At 36.4% G+C, this 22,343-nt stretch overlaps 2 protein-coding genes across 2 annotated transcripts; both read right to left on the minus strand.

Annotated features, from left to right (window-relative positions):
- Positions 3,460 to 7,867, minus strand: LOC109225407 (receptor-like cytosolic serine/threonine-protein kinase RBK2). Its single transcript, XM_019390056.1, has 9 exons — positions 7,678 to 7,867; positions 6,844 to 6,947; positions 6,335 to 6,751; positions 5,981 to 6,232; positions 5,739 to 5,893; positions 5,296 to 5,375; positions 5,074 to 5,209; positions 4,805 to 4,954; positions 3,460 to 4,098 (listed from the first exon to the last, which is right to left on the minus strand). The coding sequence occupies exons 1-9, from the start codon at positions 7,713 to 7,715 to the stop codon at positions 3,979 to 3,981; spliced, it is 1,452 nt and encodes a 483-aa protein (XP_019245601.1). The 5' UTR covers positions 7,716 to 7,867; the 3' UTR covers positions 3,460 to 3,978.
- On the minus strand, positions 8,382 to 12,935 carry LOC109225408 (uncharacterized protein At4g15545). Its single transcript, XM_019390057.1, has 9 exons — positions 12,397 to 12,935; positions 12,235 to 12,303; positions 10,620 to 10,676; positions 10,339 to 10,381; positions 9,811 to 9,891; positions 9,423 to 9,677; positions 8,935 to 8,977; positions 8,754 to 8,832; positions 8,382 to 8,665 (listed from the first exon to the last, which is right to left on the minus strand). Exons 1-9 carry the CDS (start codon positions 12,658 to 12,660, stop codon positions 8,573 to 8,575), a joined length of 984 nt encoding a protein of 327 aa, XP_019245602.1. The 5' UTR covers positions 12,661 to 12,935; the 3' UTR covers positions 8,382 to 8,572.

Here is a 22,343-nt window from a genome sequence, read left to right on the forward strand (position 1 = left end):
GTCGTATCAGGAAATTGCTTTTCGTGGATCAATCATTGTCAACCGTAGAGGTGGGCATCGGTCGGTTCGGTTCGGTTATGAATATTATCGGTTTAGCATATTGGTTATCGTTTTACAAATTTGATAAACCGATAACCGAATCGATAACCGATAACCGAACCGATAAGATATCGGTTATCGGTTATCGGTTAATCGGTTATCGATCATTATCGGTTCGGTTACCGGTTTACCCGATAAGATAACTCAATCTAGAGTTAAGCAAAAAAGAGAAGACAATTCACTGGAGTTAAGCAAAAAAAAAAAAAAAAGAGAGAAGAATTCACATATAGTATATTACCCATTTTTGCGTTCTATCCAGTGGCCACAACTGGAATAGTACTAATTCTTCAACAACAGTTGTCCAAATACATTAATAATAATGCAAAGTAGTAGCAATATCACCTTAAAATTAACAAGTCCAAACATATAGTACTAACAGTCCAAGATAAACTGGATGTTATTTGTCAAATGCCTAACCTGAAAAAAGAAACCATAGAGCAAAATCTTGATCTGTGCATGGGCATACTAACACAGAAATGAAAAACACCTAGAAGGAAAGAAAATGTTGTCTTGTTGTCAAAGCTCAGCGTACTGTACAGAAGAATAATGTTCAAAAATATACCCAAAACTGACGAAGATTGTCGATTGAGAATTGATAAGTTCGAAGAGAAATTGGTAGTAGGTATAGGCTGCACAACGTGAGCTCACAAAATTAAGAAATAAAAATAAAAAAATAGAAAATCATTAACAGTCAAAAACATCAATATGAAGATGAATTTTGTTATAGAAATTAAAAGCCTAATGTATAAGACTAAAGACTTACGCTAGGAATAACTAGTAAGGTCTATGAAGAATGAAGATGAAGCAACTGAAGAGTGCAACTGAGAGAGAATAGGAGGAGAATGAACTGAAGCCCTAGAATATGTATATACTTAAGGGTAAAGTCATAATTTTATTAATTCTTGTTGGTTAGCGGTTAACCCATTAACAAAAATGGCAAACTGAGGCCCGAACCGATAACCAAATGGTGAAAAATTCTAAATCGTTACCGAACCGTTAACCCATTAACCCGATACCGATAACCCAATAAATAATTAACGGTTTGGATTATCGGTTTTACCCGATATATGCCCAACCCCAGTCAATTGACCCAGTTTAGACTTTACAGAGTTGTAACTCTACAAACACTTCAAAACATCATTGAGTGATTCATGTCTCCTAACTCCTAAGTATTAAAGGGAAAAAAATTAACATAGACAAAGGTGAAATAATTAAATAAATCAATTAGAGATAACACTATAGTTTCGTTCACTCACTGTCCAAAATTATCTCGCTTTCCGAAAAATATGGAGTTGACCCGGAGAAGAGAGATGGACGAGTGAGTGGGGGTGGGGGGGTGGGGGGTTGGAATTAGGATTTCCATTTATTTTAGTTAGTGAGTCTTATTTAAACTGGGTGGGCGAGTTAAATTATCTTAAATAGGTGACCATTAGGGGTGTTCATAAAAATTCGAAAAACCGAACCAAACTGAAAACCAAACCAAACCGACCAAAAAAAACCGTTATTTTTTGGTTTGGTTTGGTTTGGTTTTGGGTTTGAATTTTAAAAATCGATCAAATTTGGTTTGGTATTGGTTTTAATCAGAAAAAAAAAAGCGAACCAAACCGACTATAGGAGTAGCTATTTCAAATTTATTATTACACCTATATATATATGTATATTTTTATATAAAGTTTCAAAAATTTAATGGTAAATGTTAATAGTTTGCACTTATTGGTAGTTTTTTTTTGTTAAGTGTAAGAATCCATTTCGTGTTAAAAATAATATATTTTTAATTGAGTCCTAAATTATTCATCACTATTTGATTCAATTATCATCAATATATATTGGTAAATAATAGATTTCTCAAAGGGCAATTGATTTGATAGTGTTACGTTAAAAATGTGGTCTCCGGAATATGTGTTTGATAGTGTATGTCTTATATTTAAGAAAAAATCGACAAATAACCGAAAAAACCGAAAAACCGACATAAACCGAATCGAGAAAAACCCGACTTAATTGGTTTGGTTTGGTTCTAATATTTGAAAAACCGACTTACTTGGTTTGGTTTCTTTTTAGGGAAAAACCGATCCAAATCGAACCTTGAACACCCCTAGTGACCATATTAAAATTGAAAGAAAAAGAAATCCACATAGGCGCCATGTAGGAAAATAAAGGTGGGACATGGCGATTTAACGGATGAGGGACAAATATGATCCTAAAGTATAATTGTAAGGATAAATATGTCAAAAAAGTATAGCAAAGGCCAAAAGAACCCTTTTTGAAGAATACAGGGATAAATATGATCCTAAAGTATAGCGGTAAGGATAAATATATCAAAACGTATGACGAAGGTCAAATATAACCCTTTTTGAAGAGTACAAGGCAAATATGACCCTTTTCCTACCCCTAAATGTACAAAAAATATTATTGCATACAATTAAATTGCTTAGATTAGGAAATTGCATGTAACTATATATAAGTGGCAAAAAACGTGTCATAACAGGTTAAACTGCACTGATAGTATAAAAGAAAATTTCTTTATATAACTTAAAATCATTCCAAATAACAACAAGATGTATCATCCCTCTTACCTTTATTTTGTTTTTTTACTTAATATCTACCCTTGATTTTGCTTTTATTTGGAGGCTTCACTCTTATTTCAAGCATGGGTGGCTCAAGGGGAAGATTAGTAAAGCATTTGCTTTAGGCCCCCTAAATTTTGGAATCTCAAAAATATTTTTAATTGTGAATTTTCTATTTTATTTTTGCTTAGACAATATTGAAGTTTGTACAAATCCTTATAAAAGTAAAAATAAAGACCGTTTATTTTTTAACAATAGAAATATTTTAGAACTTTAAATTCAAATCTTTATATTAGTAAATAATATTTTTACAATAAGATTCATGGTAACACATTGTAAATACGTGGCTAACATATTAGTAACTTGAATTTTCTTACCAATATAAATATTAGTACTACGTAATATATTTTGTAAGATAACTAAATTGCAGACAAAAAGAAAGAAAAAAAACAAAGTAAATATTAGTATTACATTTTGTAAGATAACTACAGTATAAACAAAACAAAAAAAAAAGAAAAAGAAATACCACTTATTAAAATTTGGTTTTAGGCCACGAATTTTATTGAGACGTCCTTTATTTCAAGAACCCTCTATTTTAATGGTTTGTTTAGTTCTAAATTGAATAAACCATGAAGTGTGAAATCTTGGTCATCCATTTCATTTGGAACCAAAGTGCTAGTGAAAAGACATCAAGAATAAAGCAAACAAGAAAAAGAAAATAGCAAAATATGTATTTGAAATTCTTCAAAGAGCGTTCAATCACAGCTCATTAGACAATAATTTGCACTTTTTGACAAAAAGAATGTACTATGCATATTTATTTGCTGGCCATGTCAAACTCAAGTACATGCAACCTAGTATATAACATTTCACCTACATATATCTACAGTTCACAATTCTATGTATCAATTGAATTCAGTTTCAAAATCTAGCAAGTTGAGAAGTTGTGGAGGTATTTAAACAAAAATGGCATCAAATAGAGATGAATCTGAATATGCACCCTAGATGTTAGCATATCTTTCTTCTTCAACATAGTTGTTGAACATTCACCGACAAAATCTGCTACGCTTGTCAAAACTTCAAATTCTTGAAGCATTACACTTCTTGTTTTGATTTCTTATCCCAGTTTCGGTTGCTCAGATTCCGACATAACTGGTCTAGAACTTTCATCACCTAATAATGCTTGCTTTGAATTCCAACAGCTCTATGGTGCAGACATCAACTACAGAGGACTCAATCGCATAAAAAGATCCTCATTGCTAAGAAGGTCTAGTTCTAGATGATTTTACTTGTTTGGATTATCTGTAAACTTTTGTCAGGGTGACTCAAGTAGCGCATCCAATTCTATGGCACATCTTCGCTTGAGGGGAGGCCATCTTTTGAACTTTTTCTTGCTCTGTAGAATACCGTCATCACCAATTAACATTTGCTCAACCTGCATTGCAATATCAAAGATGAAAAATACAATACATAGGCTTCTCTCATGCTTTTGTTGATGTTAAAAGATATAGCACGAAGTCTTCTTCATATAAGCTTAACATTTCCAACCACACTTAAAAAAAGCTTTATGTACAGATAAGTTCCTTTTGAGTAATAGTGTTTATATGATATAACCGCTAACCATTTGTAGTATAGTTCATATAACAGACTTGCCATTGGCCTAGGGTGAGAATAAATGGAACAAACAAACAAAGCTTATTTACCCTACATCCCCTGAAAAAAGCACAATATATCATGGCTTTGAGTATAGCACAAGGAGATTGCCCTGCCTCTCCCAGTAAAGGTTTCTTAATCATTTAAACATTGTCTTTGGTTGAAGCAACTGTCTTTGTTATGAGAATGCAACATGCAAGCATTAGGAGAATGTTTTACATTGTGATTCTTATGTCCATCATTAAATTTTCTTTTGAATGATTATAATCAACATTTTCCTAATCAATTAAGTTTTGAACATTCTGATTGTCCCATCATGCATTAGCTCCTAGAATTAGAAGAAGCATGAATATGAAAGATACCAGAAGATGGTAAAATTTGCAGCAAAAAGCCCATACTCTTCTTTTAAATGGTTATATTATCAACATTTCTGTTACTATGATAATATTAGTGTTGGCTATTCTCCGACTAAAATTCATGTTACTTGCCTGGCTCATTGAAGGCCGGTCTGCTGAATCTTGTTGTATGCACAATGAGGCAACCATAAGAATCTGATTAAGCTGTTCTGAGTCATAGGCATCTCCAAGTGATGGATCAACTATCTCATTATGTTTCTTGCCGAGAAGTAAAGGTTTAGCCTGTAAAGTTATTTGGTTACAGTTTATCTTACCACTCTGATTGATACTTGAAACAATAGCCAATTTGTATTACTACGTCTACAGTTGATTAAATGAGGGGACTTGAGATGATTACATACCCACATCACAACACTATTACGAGATTCATCCAAAGCTGGACGTCCGGAAATGAGCTCCAACAGTAACACACCAAAAGCATAGACATCAGTTTTTTCATCCACAATGCCATGCATAAAGAACTCAGGAGGGAGGTAACTGCCATGAACATGTAAGATAAAAGTTACTATAAGGGATCCTTATCACATATTTACAATAGGTAAAAAGCTTAGGTTGCCACAAACCCAAAGGTGCCTTCAAACTGCGATACAGTGAGGTGAGTCCACTTATCAGGGAGCCATTTTGCAAGTCCAAAGTCAGATATCTACAGAAAATCAAAAGATGAGCAACAACAAATCCTGCAATTTAATGCGGACAAAATAGAAGCACTGCAACCTTGTAGAACTTGTGACTCCAAATTTCAAAATACGAATCAGTAATTAGTAATCTGTAAATAAACTGAATTGAGTTTTATCCTTAAAGTAATAAGAGCCATCGAGTTCGGACACTTGAAGAAAACTTCATGTTGGTAACAAGTAATAAAACACAGTTGAAATTATGTATTATATGCAGGTATTATGAAAGATAACATTTCAAAAACATAGAAATGAATTTAATTGCATGTCAATAAAGCCACTTCGAAACACCACAGATTTTCATCTGTGTGATGACTGGTACAAAGAAATACCTGAGCCTCAAAATCTTCTGTCAACAATACATTAGCAGCCTTTATATCTCTATGGATAATCCTCCTCTGGCACCCCTCATGAAGATATGCAAGGCCTGCTGCCGCGCCCAGAGCAATATTATACCTTATGTGCCAAGTCAATTTACCCCTCTCACCTGAAAATGTAAAATACATAATAAAAGAAAGTAAGTTAAAAATCTACATAAGGTGTAATTTCATAAAAAGAAGATTAGGGAACATACCATTAAGCATATTAGCTAAGCTCCCATGAGGAGACAAAGGAAGAACAAGGTGCATCCCACCTTCAACTCCATATCCAATTACATTGGCAATGTTTGGATGTTTGACATGTACTAAAATTCCTAGCTCAGATAAGTAGTCAGACGTCATTTCCTCTTGAGATCCTCTCGTCAACCTTTTTACTGCCACAGGTTGGCCATCTTTGAGATGTCCCTTGTATACTTCAGAATAACCTCCCTCACCAATCAAATTCTCTTCACAAATGACAATAAAAGATTAGGCATCACAATGTGGTTCTACAACAATAGTAGGAGCAATTATATAGAAAAAGCTAGAATACATATAGAAAGCGTTACCAGGGCTAAAGTTGTCGGTAGCTTGCTGAAGTTCTGAGAGGGAGAAATTCTTCCAGTTAGCTTCAAAGCAGTATTGCAAATCAATATCTAAATTAGGAGCAGGCAACATTGGCATGCTCCGCCGTGCACTCCTACTTTTTCTTTTGGATAACATCTTTAAGGAAGGTAGTGAAGGTAGGGAAGGCATGTTAGAATGGAATGTATGCAAATGTATGGATGGCCCTTTCTTTAGTCTTTTAATGAATCCTTGCCAACCATCAGAATCTGAAGTGCTAGGCTTGGAAGTTGTTGATTCAGACTCTGTCTGATCCTCGGGAGCTTCTCTTATCGACTCCTCATATACTTTATCCTCCTCAATAACTTCTCTAGTAGAATCTTCATCCATATGATCTTCCCCCATGCTTAGACTTTGAAACTCTAGCATAAAATGATAAAAAGATAATACTATATAAACAGATGTAATATAATACTATATGATGAAGAAACTAGCGTGTCCAATGGATTTTCACCTTCAGCAGAGAGAGAAATGGAGGAAGCACAAAATAGTAGCTTGTGTCCTATCTTGAAAAGCTCCTCGTCTGACTCTTCTTCATCGACATTGTGGGTATTCTCACTGTTAACATAATTTTGGGAATCCAGATATATAAATAAGATCATTTCTTGAAAAGCACTGATTTTATTAAGTTTTAGAAAACCATACAAATATTCCACAAAGATTTTACAGGCATACAAACAAGGAAAAAGCTTCTTCTCCCATTTCTTCATCCATTTTACAGATCACACGTCCTTAAATTGTTAATAAAACAATGTTATCTGAATCTACCTGCATCCTAATTTAGGAAAACGACGCAAAAATCATAGATTATATAAAAGACCGAAAGCCATGCCTAGAAATTCAAAAATTGCCAAAGAAAAACTGCCAACATCATTTCTGGTTTTACCCCCAACATAAAAAATGTTAATATATTTCTACCTTGTCATCCGAATTTTGTCATATGACAATGATACACATAAAGGAGGAGAGTCGCGATAGATTGATGATCAACGTGACAACGGTCTAATATAATGAATCCTCTATGTAAAGATTCATATAGCCCGACCCAATTACTATTTTGGGATTGAGAGGTGGTTGATATGATAGAGATATACAATGATCCATATATGAAATCACATAATATATAGAGGGCTGTGACATTACTATATCGTCAACAATACAAATTGGTCTAGCTAAAATTAACGGGGCTGCCTATTTCCTATTTAGCAAAAAAGAGGAAACTTTAATGAAGTAACAAACCAAACCAAATATCATCATAATCATAACAAATGAGTTTGAGAATATATACCATGGAGAATTAGCTGAATGTTCAAGAATAGTTTCCATGGATCTTCACAGAAAGAACACAAAATTAAAGCCAAATAAACCAAAAAAAGGATGAATTAGGCTTCCTCAACAGAATCCAAAAATGGGAGAATTGCAGAATGAATGAGAGAGAAGTATAGAGAGAGGAGGAGGAGGAGGAGACAATGAGAAAAAGGAAATATGGAAAATAGCGGTTGTCATGTTGTCAACCTGCATTTGCATGCCCGAAATTGTGGAACGTGTAAAAATAAATACTGTAGGGACCTAGAGCAAAAATTATAAATACAAAATATAATTAATGATAGCATATTAGTAGATATACTCTTAATATATATATACTTTTTATTTATATTCAGCATTTAATTTTGCGTGCAGATCAAATAGAGATCACTACTGTCAAACTCAAAAAGGTTCCTTTTTTTCCTTTTTCCAGTTTCTCTTTCGAGGTGGATGAAGTCAAAGACGAATCTAGAATGTAAACATTGTGGTCTTCCAAGTTAATCAATATTTAATTCTATTTCTATTTGTTTTTGCACACACACACACACACACACACATATATATATATATATATATATATATATATATATATATATATAATTTGGTCCAAAACACTGAGTTCTGCCGAACCTGATAACTCATTCTTGGATTTAGTAGTACTCCTGAATGAAAAGGGAAGCAATAAAATGTACGTGAATGCTTTTTGCTGGTGAAGCTATAAATTAAGATACAATACATAGATTACAAAAGAAGAAGCTCCAAGGTAGTGAAGCAATAATTACAAACTTTTGGTACATTTAATTTAATTCATTACTTTACAGTAAAAATACATGCAACAGGCTCCAAACTAGGAAGATTACATTGAAGCTTTGGATATTTTATTGGGCATTACGAGTGATCAACCCTTCAAATATGGTATATAGGTCCTTGTTTTCATCACCAAAAATTTCAGCTGCTTTGCGCAAAGTATCCTAAAATGTTCAAAATATACTGTTATATTTGTAAAATGCGTGGTAGTTAATGTATAAGATTCAAGTGATATAATTAGGGAAATCATACCTCTTTTGTTTGCTTGTGCGAGTTTAGTTCCTTAACATTTGTTAGAAAGGCACCAAACTGCTCGTATGATAGCCGACTCCTGATAATGCATAAACCATCCATGGTAATGAAACAGAAGCTCAAAATGGAAAATCGGGAGCATATAAAGATGAATCACAGAGGATAGTGGCAATAGCTTTACCTGACTTGTCGGAAGAACTCCTTCCCATCCACTCGAGCTCGTGCTGGGATAGTACATGCAAATGGTGGTGAGACTCATGTCAGACATCAAAACAACATAAGGCTTTAATTTTGTTAAATTAAGGAGTAGTAACACGGGTACGCATTTATGCACTATACATAAGTGCAAAAGAGTAGATGACTGGTGGCACTTAAGCTGCACGGTATCCAGTAGAAGGTGGTGATTGCAGACAAGAGAGCCATCCCTCATCCTTGCATTACCTTACCCAAAAATAGGCCCTCAATTGGGAAGAATGTATTTCATTAACTAAAATTTATTCATCCCAACAATTCTACACAAAAGAAGTTGTCCATTATAGACCAACCTTTGAGCTTAAGACAAAAGTACTGCAGTTTTAGATTAAACAAACATCACAGATATTAACTTATGCATGCCAAACTTGAGCAAAGAAAGGAACCCAATTTGATATTTTCAAAAGAAGAACAAACCAGTTTGTGATCCTGTTTCAAGGCCTGACATCGAGCCATACTGGCTTGAAGTTGACGAATATACTGAAGATCTGTCATCAAACATGCCTCTTGTTGTTGAGAATGAAATGGAATGTCTCCTTGGAGATAATGGTCTTGGTGACCTTGAAGGAGACACAGATGCCGAAAGACTTGGAGGGGAACCAGGAGGAGTTAGACGTGGAGTACTAGTCTGTGATGCTAACAACAAGCCTGGCGATATGCGAGGCCTAGAAGCTGCAACCATTGAATAAAAATATAAGTTTATGGTTAATTTACAGAATGTAAAATGTTTCGTAGATCAAAAGTTGCTTAGCCAGAGGTCATCAACAATGTCACAATACAGACAATTTTGGGTTTTAGAGCTCACTTTCTGACTCGGCATCCTCTGAATATGAATGTCCACTCTCTGTTGACTGGGCCCGAGGAGGTGGCAGGGAAGCATCTTCATCTGAATAATTTAAAGAATTGGCAAAGTTACTTGTTTCCTCCAACCTCCATTTACCCCAAATAGAAAAAGAAGTGTCCAGTACATATGCTAAGAGAAAATCAAAAGGGAAGAGGAAATGACTCAAGTATAGTAGAATTAGATGCAGAATAGATTCTCAAATCAATAAAAACCTTTTAATCCTTAGAACCAATAATAGATAACTTCATGTGTCGAAGTATCCTCGTGAGAAGACAAAAATTCCTATATCTAAAAGCTGTGGAGAAACTCCACTCTAATACACATACTTCACATAGCAAACTCTGGAACATATGTCACATAGTAAACTTCAGAGCATATTTCACATAGTAAACTTTGGAGCAGCACAACAAGTTCCCAAAAAAGATATTGAATATGAGCAAATCGCTGAAAAAAAAATATAGACATCAAACAATGACAAAAAGGACAAACCTGATTGGCTTTGTCCATTTTTGGCAAGATTTGGAGCTCCAGCCTGTCAAACACCAAAAGTGACGGGGTATTAATAAGGATAGCACATCCTCTACATAGCAAGATTAGGAGGTACTAGTGTTGCCAGTTTATCCTGAAAAAGTTTCAGCACCCAAAACTTCAAGCCCATATCCACTTAATAGTTCAGTACCCTCACAAGCATTATTTTAGTTCCAGGAATACTATACTTTGGTGTAGTTAATAAACAACAGGAAGATGGAGAAATCCTTCAATTAACTTACCGGGCTGTCTTCTTCCTCATTGAGTGATCTCATAAGTGTCTTTCTGAAGGCTTCCAACTGTAATTTTCAAGACAAAAAATCTTTTACAACACATAAATTCCAAAAGCAATAGTCTAAATACCATAGTAAATACATGACGTCAGAAATTCGGGACAAGAGGGATAGCGCCTTTATGGGGGAAAGTGGATTGTGGGTGCAAGGTTGAGTTAAAAGAAGCTAACACATGTTATGTATCAAAAAAGTAATAAAAAAATAAAGTATAATACAAAACACACACACACACATATGATGCAGCTAATTAGAGAAAATAGAAGATTATCATTAGCTCCAACAGGTTATGTAGTCTGTACTACAGCACTAGTCCGATGGCAATGCAATATGAGTACATAAGTGCTGGTTCCAGATTTCTTCAACAAATTTTAAGCCATTATACACTCGGATAGTGGGTTAATGAGGCATGAATAACTACCACTAGTGAATTGGGGTGAGGTGAGGTGTACGAATAAAGCTCCATTTGTATGTTCAAGTGAATAATGTACTTGAATAGACAGTATCTCATAATACTTAAGTGCATGCAGAAAGGATGACTGATACAATAGCATTATGTAATGTATGTAACTGCTAACCAGAGGACATTACTGGAAAGTATAAAAACGCTTGTTTGTATAATTGCTAAACTGACAATTGCATACTCTATAACAGGTAGGAGCTCTCGTCACTCCATAAGGTCTTTAACAAGCTACAAATTCCTCCGAATAAAGTGAAACTATTAGACAAATACCCCTAATAATCTTGTCTTCCCACCCTTTTTTTCCCCTTCCTCTTTTACTTTACTCTCTTAAATCTATTATCAAGCCATAAAAGCATATTGCTATTTCAACTAGCTTCTAGATTAAAAGCTCTGATTTCGGACCTCGGGAATGGAGTCCTCTTCACTCTTTAGAAAAGAGCAGTTTACCCCCCTTAGTAGGCTTTCCTGGCGACTAGCCTAAATCCGAATTAGTCGTGTAAACTTTTGAAACCGGATGCTTAAAGGAAAAAAGAAGGGGAAAGAAACCTTCTACATTATGACCTATTAAAAAGACACCAAATCCACAGGATCACCTATTTAAAGATTCAAACTTTACTTATTTTTAGCTATCTATAAAAAGATTTTAAGAAAAAACTTTGAGTTTCGAAAACTATAATCTTTAGACTAATGCTAGTATGGACCAAGTACAGCAGCATCATTCAGTTGACAAATTGCGATAATTTGCCCAACTCTAAAAACCCATAATCCAGCTTTCTTGTCTCACCCACTCCCATCCCCAATTTTTCAAATGAGCACAACACAAACTATGTTTCAATCACAAACTAGCTGGAATTCGCAATTTAAAATCCTCTATATCCATTATGCTCCATCCAGCCCCAAACAAACTAAAAACTACTCCTTTGTTCAAAAAGAATGTTGCATTTTACATTCACAAACAATTTAACTTTAAACTTTTTATTTTACCCTCAGTAACATGATTCATAACTTGTTTTAGGCCACAGGTACTAGAAGTCTTTCTTTCCTTCTTAAATTTTGTGTCAAGCCAACACTGTCACGTTGGGACGGAGTAAGAGTTAATAATACCTTAGCAACATCACGATTAAGCTTCTTTACAGTATTGGATAGCGCTGCATTCTCTTTCACCAAACCCTCCTGCAAAAATTCAAACACTATCAAAAGGTCAACCCCTAGTCCAAGAAGAAGAAGATACAACACTAGGCCCAAATTGGCCGCGTCGGGTCGGACCTTCTCCTGCTCGGCGCGGGAAAGCTTGTCGGATGCGTCGGAGAGGGAGGAGTCGAGGGAGTCGAGCTGGGAGTGTAGGTCGGAGATGACGTCATCCCTCTCCGACAGCTGGCGGCGGAGGGTGTCGGCTTCCGATTCCAAGGCGGAGATGCGCGTGGAAAGAGCAATGGAGGTGATCTTACGCGCAACATCCAGCTGTTCAAATGGATCTGACGGCAGTACTTCCAATACTTCCTCGGGAAGATCGAATTCCTTAGCCAACATTTTTTTACTTATTTTTCTACTGTAGTACAAGTACTATATTATTAAAAAGGTTTGTAAATTTGTTATCTCAACTCCCTATTGTTTTTTTTTTGTCTTTGTGGTATTATTGGTATGGTTCTGCTGTAAAATTTATGTGAAGGTGAGGAGGATAAGGTTATTTTTTGGACTTATTTGTTCATTTCCATGTGTGGTTGATTTTCTACTTTCTAAGAAGGTTTCTTGTTTTGTCATGTTTGTGTGTGGTTGCTTCTCAGTTCTCTCCTTTCTAGGAAGATTTGGTGGTTTGCTTTATGGCTGTTGATGCTTTTTTTTTTTTTTTTGTTGGGTAACGAAGACATATATTAAAAACACATACTAAGAGTCATTACATAGTTCATTACAAATGGGGACTGTTCTAGGACACGTAGTTCCTAGCTTGTCCCTTTCCAAAATAGAAATAACAAAAGTAGGAGGAATTAGATAAGTTCTTAAGCTTCCAAGGATTGGTAAACTGCTTCCATTCTTCGCCATTGAATCAGCCGCCTGGTTAGCCTCTCTGTAGACGTGTTGTAGTGGCGGATCTCCTGCTCTACTCAATAGGCATCTGCAATCATCAATTAGATTATAGGCACAATACTTATTATCAATTAGATTAGTGAGTTCCTTACAATCCGTTTCAATAGTGAGAGGGAGGTAGTTGTTCTCTATGGCTAATTTCAGGTCATGCAGTAGTGCTAATGTTTCCATATAAATGTTAGTTGCATGTGAAATACCCATGTTGTATCCAAAAACCCATTCTCCATTACCCCTTCTGATGATTCGTCCTATGCCACCTTTTCCCAGATTTCCAAAACATGATCCATCCACATTTAGTTTATAGATATTTTGTTTAGGCGGGTTCCATTTCATGAGGATGGTATCTCTAATTGTTAAAGTTCGTTTTTGGTTTGTGGCCAGGAGTTTATATTCCATGGCTTTGTTAACGATGTTTTTTAGTAGAAGAGGTTTGCTAGTGTTATTGAATATCGTCTCATTTCTATGCAGCCAGATGTGCCAGAGGACGAAGGGAAGGACATCAGACCAGGCGAGGTATTCATTGAACCTAATGTTCGAGCTACTTTGGGCTTTTAACCAGTTGTGCAAGGTGTATTTGTCTGGCGGTTCTGGAGGGAGAAGTTTGAATCCAGCTTGATCCCAGATAGTTTTGGAGTGCTTACACCTAAAGAACATATGCATTATATTTTCACTCTCAGTGCTACAAATGTTGCAGGTCGGAGAGTTGGTGATGTTCCTGTTGAAGAGCATTTGTGATGTGGGGAGTTTATTATGGATAGTCGTCCAAAGGAAGAATTTTATTTTATTGAGGGTTTTAATTTTCCATAGCCATTTGTAGTCTTGTGTGACCCCCTCCTCTCCCCCTTGGAGCATTTCATAAGCTGATTTGATAGTAAAGGTCCCATTGGTACTCTTGCCCCAGCTATATTTATCTTCGATAGGTTGGAATTGCTTGATGTAGGTGCTATTGATTTTGTTCTTAACCTCGATTGGAAGTTGGAATGATAATTTATTAAGGTAATAAGAATTATTTTCAATAATATCTGCTAAGGGTTGGTGTTGTTCATGATTCATTAATGGCCCTTGGATTTGGGCTCTTAGTGATTCCTTATTGCCTAGCCAAGCGTCTTGCCAGGTCCTAATTGATTGTCCGTTTCCAATTTCCCAGTGTATACCTCTTTTACAGATATTTGTGCCCCGGATAATATTTTTCCATATATGGGAGCCATTTTTATCTTGGAGATTCCAGTTTTGTTGGGGGTTCCTATTATTATATCTACTGTGAAGTACCCTACTCCAAAGGGATTTATGATCTTTTTTATATCTCCAAGCTAAGCTAGCACTGAAGGATTGGTTTTTCCATTTTGTTTTGTATAGTCCCAACCCCCCATCCTTCTTTTGCTTCGTAGCAGTGTCCCAATTTATCAGATGGCATTTTCTTTTTTCAGAGGTGCTCCCCCATAAGAAATTCCGTTGGATTTTATCAGTGTTATTAATAGTAGCTTGGGAGAGGTTGTATATTTGCATAACATGATTGGGAATTGCGGCCAGGGTTGACTTTATGAGTGTGGTCCTTCCTGCTATGTTAAGGAAATTGATTTTCCACCCTTTTAGTCTATTGTTTAGACGATCAATGATATACTGGAAGTCTTTCTTTGAGGGGTTAGAGAACCCTATAGGGAATCCTAAGTACTTTCTGAATTCTCTAGTGTGGCTTATTGAAAAGCAATTGCTAAAGTCGGTTTTTATGTCAATTGGAATATTTTCGGAGAATATTAGCCTTGATTTGTTAAAGTTGATAGATTGCCCTGAGTGTGTGCAAAATTTATTGAGAGTATCTATGATGGAGTTGCAGCTTTTTTGGTTAGCGTTTGTTAGTAGGATTAGATCATCTGCAAAGAATAGGTGTGATAGAGGGGGTCTGTTTGAAGAAATCTTGAGTGGGTCCCATCTGCAGCAGTCAATTTCGTGATGGATTAGTCTTGATAGCATTTCCATGCAGATGATGAAGATGTAAGGGGACAGGGGGTCACCTTGTCGGATACCTCTAGATGGTTTAAAGAATTCAGAATTGGATCTGTTAACAATGATAGAGGCAGACGTAGTGGAGATACAGGACATGATTAGATAAATTAAATCTTGAGGGAATTTTAGGGAGGTCAGTGAGAACTTTATAAAGGTCCATTCTAGTTTATCGAATGCTTTTTCTAGATCTATTTTAATCAACATTTTCCCTTTTGTTCCTTTTAATTTTTTAAAGTGATTTAGGGCCTCATGGACAATAATAGCATTGTCTGAAGATATTCTACCCTTCATGAAGCTAGCTTGTGTTGGGTGGATTAGTTTGGCCAGAAGGGGTTTGATTCTATTGACTATGATTTTTCTTACTACTTTATAGGCAGTGTTACACAGGCTGATAGGTCGATATTGCTTGATAGTTTCAGCATTTTGGCATTTTGGGATTAGGCAGATATAGGTGTAATGTTCTAAACGTCAATACCACACAAGAGGGGGGGTGATTCGTGTGGTACCCAATTTTCCCTTATCTGAACTATAGAAGGACCTGGTTCTTCTAGGTGTTCCAACTACTGCTGTTTGCGGAATAATAAATATAGAAAATAAAGAACACAGAGATTTTTACGTGGAAAACACCTGGCTCAAAAGGTGAAAAAACCACGACCTACTACTCAGTAGGATTTTCCCAAACTTCCACTAAAATCACTGAGCCAAAACAGCATTTACAAAAACTCTTTGTAAACCTAAGGATTAACTCTAATCCCGTTGTAGCAACCAGCCTCTAACTGTTGCGACAACTTCAAGTTAATTCTAACTTGAATACTCAAAGTACCTATTACAATTGCTTCTAAATAAAGCTGAAAGGTACAATATGAAACACATACTACAATTGAACTAGAAATAAAGAAAGACACATAAAACTCTTTATGGAGCTGGTTCTTCAATCTGGTTCATGTAGCTTCAGGTTTGCACACTTGAATTACACACGAACTGCTTGCAAAAAGCCTTGCTATTTTGCTCCCAATTCACGTTTAACTTCTGCGTTTTTGTGCAACACATGTAATGTGAGAACATCCTGCAATTTATAGAGTTAGTAGATGAAGAAATAACTAGAATTCTGATGCAACTCTTCCTTGGTGGAAGAGTTCTAGTTGATTTCAACTTCTAACTCCTTCCCTATCTTGGATAGTGTTCTATTTGATTAAGGAGTCCTTCTCCTTATCAATTATGCAACCTTTTCGATCATGAGATATTAAATATACCAAGTTAAGCTTATCTCCTTCACGTGCATCCCACATGCTTGAATCTACCCGTTTTTGTGCACATGAGGGATGGACATGCGGGATGGACCTGGTTCATATCTGAGTTCCTTTATTAGTCTTCAAAACTAACCTTTACTTGGGCCAACAAATCCCCCCTTTTTGATGATGACAAACTCTGTGCTTTTCATACACTTAGGCCTTGCCATAACTCAGCTTCAACGTCAACACAACGTTAGAAACATTTTTCCTTTTTATCACTTATCATCAAGGACCAGGTACATTAGGTTATAAACATCACTGTTCAAAGTGTAAACATCACTTGTTGAAAGCACAACCTTTTTCCCCCTTTTGGCATCATCGAAAAGTTGCATAGAAATGTGAGATAACCAAATTTTAAAACTTACTCATGGCCATTGGGGCTACTTCAAATGCAATCATGAATTAATCAGCATAGATCAAGCTAAGAATTTTAACCATCAAAGAAATATAAACAAACAGTTAGAGCAAAAGGCAGTGAATTTCATTGATGATTGATAAGATTCTACCACAGAGCATAAGAAGAAATAAAAATATTGAAAACATGAGCAAAAGAAACAAAAAGTTCACTGGTTGATCTACACTAGGCTAGGATTTAAGGCTTGGAAGAGGTAGGGGCTAGGTTATTTGCTTGGAGAAGTTTTAGCATGTCTTGAAGAATTCCATCATTCTTCTCCTTTTCCCTTGCAAGTTCAGCTCTGAGAACATCTCTCTCAAATTGTACCTCAACCAATCGTGTCTTCAGCCTTGCTATCTCAGCATCCTTTGCCTCACTCTCCTGTAATAGAGCTCTGACCTTGCTATTGATAGGTGTCCTTTTAGATGAACCAGGTTCATTGGGAATGACATTGACCTCATAATCGCAAGCAAGCAGAGTATTAACCCCACTTCTTCATAAGTACCTTGAAATGTGTAAGCACAGTTGTGAGAATGAAACCATAGGGAATGGCATGAGTTTTGGTGCCATTGATAACTCTATTAGTAGGTCCACGAGGGTTTCCTGTTCAGATGGAACATGTTCATCTATATTTTTCCCAAGTTGAACCAACCCCTCAGCAGCTTCGCCAGACTCACTTCCCCCTGTTTTGCTCATACTCTCTTCTATTTCAGTAAATTTCTCTCCCCAAACAACCATTGCACCAGTTTCTTTTGTTAGACCAACAGGAGTGGGTGAAGAATCAACCACTCTTGTACCCTTTCCCCTCACAGTACTCCTAACACCCTTGCTCTCTTTTTCGTTTCCCTTTTTATTTTTACCACCAACTTCTCCAGATTCTTTAGTCTCAACACCTGCTATAGATCCTACCAGCACAAATCTATTCTCCAAATTTGCAGCAACTTTAGAAATTATCTCAGGAGTAACTTTAGAATCAGAAGATACCTGTTCAGTTTTGGAAGACCTACTTTCTTCTCCCTTAGTAGCAGACTTAAACGAATCTTCAGATTTCTAGGATTCTTCTTCCCTACCTGCTTTCAATTGCTTGTTTATTTTATTGATTTGCTCTCCTTCAGCGACAACCTTACGAGCCATCATCTTTACTCTACTTTTCTTAGAGATTGGTGTTGTAGAAGGTGTGGAAGTGGTTTCCTGTGGTGGTGATGAAGGATTTTCAGAGGTGTTCGACATATCTGGGCTAGGGTATAGAAGAGAAGAGAATTAGATTATGTTTGGAAGATGAAAGAAGAATGAGAGTTTTTGACGGCTTGAGAGAGATGAAATAAGGAATACACTAAAGCTGATCAATATACAGGGGAATAATTGATGGGGTAACTACAGCTTTTCAGACTCTTTGAAGTTTAATTAAACTGAAATTCAGTTTTGAAGAGATGTTGGAGTGTATCCCTAGAATCTAGATACTTCCATTCGGTTGGGACTCTTTTGAATGGGATTGGTTCACTTGTAATGGATAAGTCCAAAAGGAGTTTGGTATTTGGTAGGACTCTGCTCATGATCCAAATATAGTTATTTCAAATTATGCAGAGTGTAGAAAACATACCATGTTATCTTGATGAACCAGGTTCTTCACTGATAATTCTCTTGTGTGAGTCTAAATTTGCCAAAATAGAGAAAATATCATTAGTGATTAATGAGTCATTTTAACACATGGCACAAGAGTATACTATGGAAAGTATGAGACTGAGCAAAATTTAATCTAATTATACAATTTACTGACTTTCTAACCAAAATTTGTCTTTCAATTTTTTTTTTCGTTTAACCTTGAGCTGGTCCTTTTAGGTGATCTTAATCATCCCTAATTTCAACTTGTTCCTCTCAAAGTGATCTCTACTTAAGGCTTTTGTGAATATGTCAGCAATTTGCTTGTCAGTAGCACAAAATTCCACAGTGGCCAAGCCTTTCTCATAGTTGTCCCTAAAAAAAATGGTGCCTAACATCTATGTGCTTATTTCTCTTATGATGAACTGGTTTCTTTGTCATACTAATAGCACTAGTGTTATCACAAAAAATAGGGATGCAACCACATCAATTCCAAAGTTCAATAATTGATGTTTGATGTTTGATCCACAGCAATTGAGCACAACATGAAACAGCAACAACATACTCCGCTTCAGCAGTAGATAAGGCTACTGAATTTTGCTTTTTGGTAGCCCATGACACAAGACATGAACCAAGGAAGTGTGCCATACCTGAGTTGCTCTTCCTATCCACAAGGAAACCTGCATAATCAGCGTCAGCATATCCCACTAGGTTAAAATTACTACCTTTTGGATACCAAAGGCAAAGGTCAGTGGTGCCTTTCAAGTATCTCAATATTCTCTTGACAGCAGTCAAGTGGGACTTCTTTGGATTTGCTTGAAATCGAGCACAAAGACCTATACTGAAAACAATGTCAGGTCTGCTAGTAGTAAGATACAAAGGAGAACCAATCATTCCCCTATACAACTTCTGATCAACAGATGAACCAGGTTCATCTATATCTAATTTCGTGGATGTTGCAATAGGAGTGTCAATTTTTTTGGATGTTCCTTCCTGGTTTTGTTACTGAGGAATATGTTCATGGATAGGTTCCCTCGAGGTTTGAGGATCAGTTCCTCTCTAGTCAGTTCCCCCTGTCATGTTTCCATGGGTGGAAGGACCTATTCCATCACTTGTTCCTTCCTGTGATGCATCTTCAGGCTGGACTGTGGTTTCACCATTTGAATTGTTTATCAGCCCAATATCTTCATTATCTTGTTCCTGTCTCAGAAAGAATGTTAGTTTTTTCTTTAAAATAACATATAACTTTTTTCTACACACATAGTTCTTTTACTGTATATCTTATAAGCTTTACTATGTGAAGAATATCCCAAGAATACTCCCTCATCACTTCTGGGATCATACTTACCTAGGGAGTCTTTGCCATTATTGTGCACAAAGCACTTGCATCTAAATGCCCTAAGATGGGATATATTTAGCTTTCTCCCTTTAAGTGAATCATAGGAAATCTTCTTAACAAGAGGTCTAGTCATGCAACTGTTTATGATGTAGCATGCAAAAATTCAGCAAACTTAGCATTTTCAATTTCAGTTCCATGATCAAAACTAATTGATGCAAGTTGATTACCTAGTTGTTTCTGAGTTTTTCTAACAAAAGAAGTAAACATGTCAAATGCTTCATCTTTAGATGTTAAAAACAATGTCCAAGTAAACCTAGAGTAATCATCAACAAGCACCACCACATATTTCTTACCACCTCTGCTCAATGTTCTCATTGGACCACAAAGATCCATATGAACCAGTTCCAACGTCCTGGTTGTGCTTACCATTTTCTTGCTTTTAAAGGATGATCTTACCTGCTTCCCCCTTGCATAGGCCTTACAAACTTTGTCTTCCTTGAACTTGATGTTAGGTAGCCCTATCACCAAGTCCTTGGAGACTAATTTGTTGAGTTGATTCAGGCTTGCATGACCAAGTCTTTTGTGCCACAGGAGGGGATCATTATCCAACACACTTAAACAAGTGAGTTCATTTTCTGAAAGAGTAGACAAATCTACAATGTAAATATTTTTAACTCTTTTTCCCTGCAAAACAATCTTGTCACTGGTAAGATTAATCACAAAACATTTGGTAGAGGTGGTTACTACCAAGTTACCTCTATCAGATTATTGTGATACACTGATTAGACTGTACTTTAGGCCATCTATCAAGTAGATATTCTCAATAGAGTGAGAATCAGTCTTACCTACCTTTTCAACCCCAATGATCTCACCTTTCTTCCCATTTCTAAAGGAGACATTACCTCCTTTGAGGTCCTCAAGTGAAAGGAACTGGTTCTTGCTTCCTCTCATATGCTTTGAACAGCCACTATCCATGTACTATATTTGACCGCTCCCCTTCACTTGGACCCGCAAAAGTAAATTAGGCGTTACTCTTAGGAACCCAAACTAGTTTGGGTCCCTTTCTATAGGCAAAAGGGTGAATCAGATTCTTTTTAGCCCAACCTGGCAGTCTATTTTTCCCTTGAACAAATTCTTTATTCTTTTGACTAGCCTTTTCTTTTGCAATACATTCATTTTTATAGTGATCAGTTTTACCACAGTGTGTGCAAATTATGTTCTCAGGAAGTGTGAGGTACTTGATTTTGGGATCCCACTTAGGTGCAGGGGTCCCGTAGCCAAGTCCTCGCTTATTGCTACTATGGTGTTCGTGTAGCCATGAAAGTGCATCGGAGGACCTATTCCATTTACAAGTTATGTCTAGCTCGTGCTTAACCTTACTTAGATCCTCCTTAAGGACTCTTATCTGCTCATCTATTTTGTACAACTCGTCTTTTATTTTTCCTAGGTTTTCTTCTAATGTGAGTTGTGTGTGATCAGCTTTCTTTTTACCTGTTCCTAATTTCAGTTTTAGATTTTCAGATCTTAGCTCTAGGACAGTGGTGTTAAGTTCATGAACCCGGTTCTTTAACTCAGTATTTTTACTATCACTTTCACTAGCCCGAAGTTCCAGATTTTTGCACTTAGCTTTCAAAATCACACACTCCTTAGACATGTGTTCCTTTCCATTGTTTAGATCCTCAGATTCATCAATGAAATCCAGGAGTAACTCAGATAGACTTTCTTTAGACAAAAATTTAATCTTGTCTTTGAGATGAATTATACTTACCTCTGCTTCCTCATCGGATTCTCCAATTGCCATGAGTGCTTGTTCATCTCCATCTTCATCCTTTGAGTCCTCATCTGAGCTTTCTCCCCAGGCAGCAACCATAGCCTTTATTGATCCTTTGTTCTTCCTGGGTTGAACCTGTTCCTTCTTCCTGTTCCTTCCTTCTTCCATTCAATTTCCCATTGAGGGCAGTTTTTGATGTGGTGATCAGTCTTCCCACACTTGTAACACCCTCATTGGTTTGTTTTTCAGGAACCCTTGGTTTGTTGTAGCTTCCACTTCTTGAAGGACCCTTTCCTCTCATTAGGTACTTCTTGAAGTCCTTTGTGATCATGGTCATTTCTTCCTCCTCTAGATCAGCACCTTCAGTGATTCTGAATGTCAGGATCCTTTCCTTCTTGGGTGCATCCATCTTCATGGTTTGCCTTCTAAGTTCATAGGCAGTGAGATTTCCAATTAGCTCATCCAACTTAAGAGTGGCAATGTTCTTTGATTCCTGAATAGCTGTGATTTTGCTTTCCCAAGAGACTGGCAGAACCCTTGTCAAAATCTTCTCAACTTTGTCTTCTTCAAGAATAACCCTTCCAAGAGATTTAAGTTCATTTGTTAGTGTTGTGAACCTTGTGTACATCTCTTGGATGGTTTCTCCTTCCTTCATGGTAAAATTCTCATATTAAGAATATAGCAGTGTTCCTCTTGATCTCTTTACTTGAGGAGTTCCTTCATGAGCCA

This window comes from Nicotiana attenuata, chromosome 5 (genome assembly GCF_001879085.1).
Source record: "Nicotiana attenuata strain UT chromosome 5, NIATTr2, whole genome shotgun sequence".
NCBI lineage: Eukaryota > Viridiplantae > Streptophyta > Magnoliopsida > Solanales > Solanaceae > Nicotiana > Nicotiana attenuata.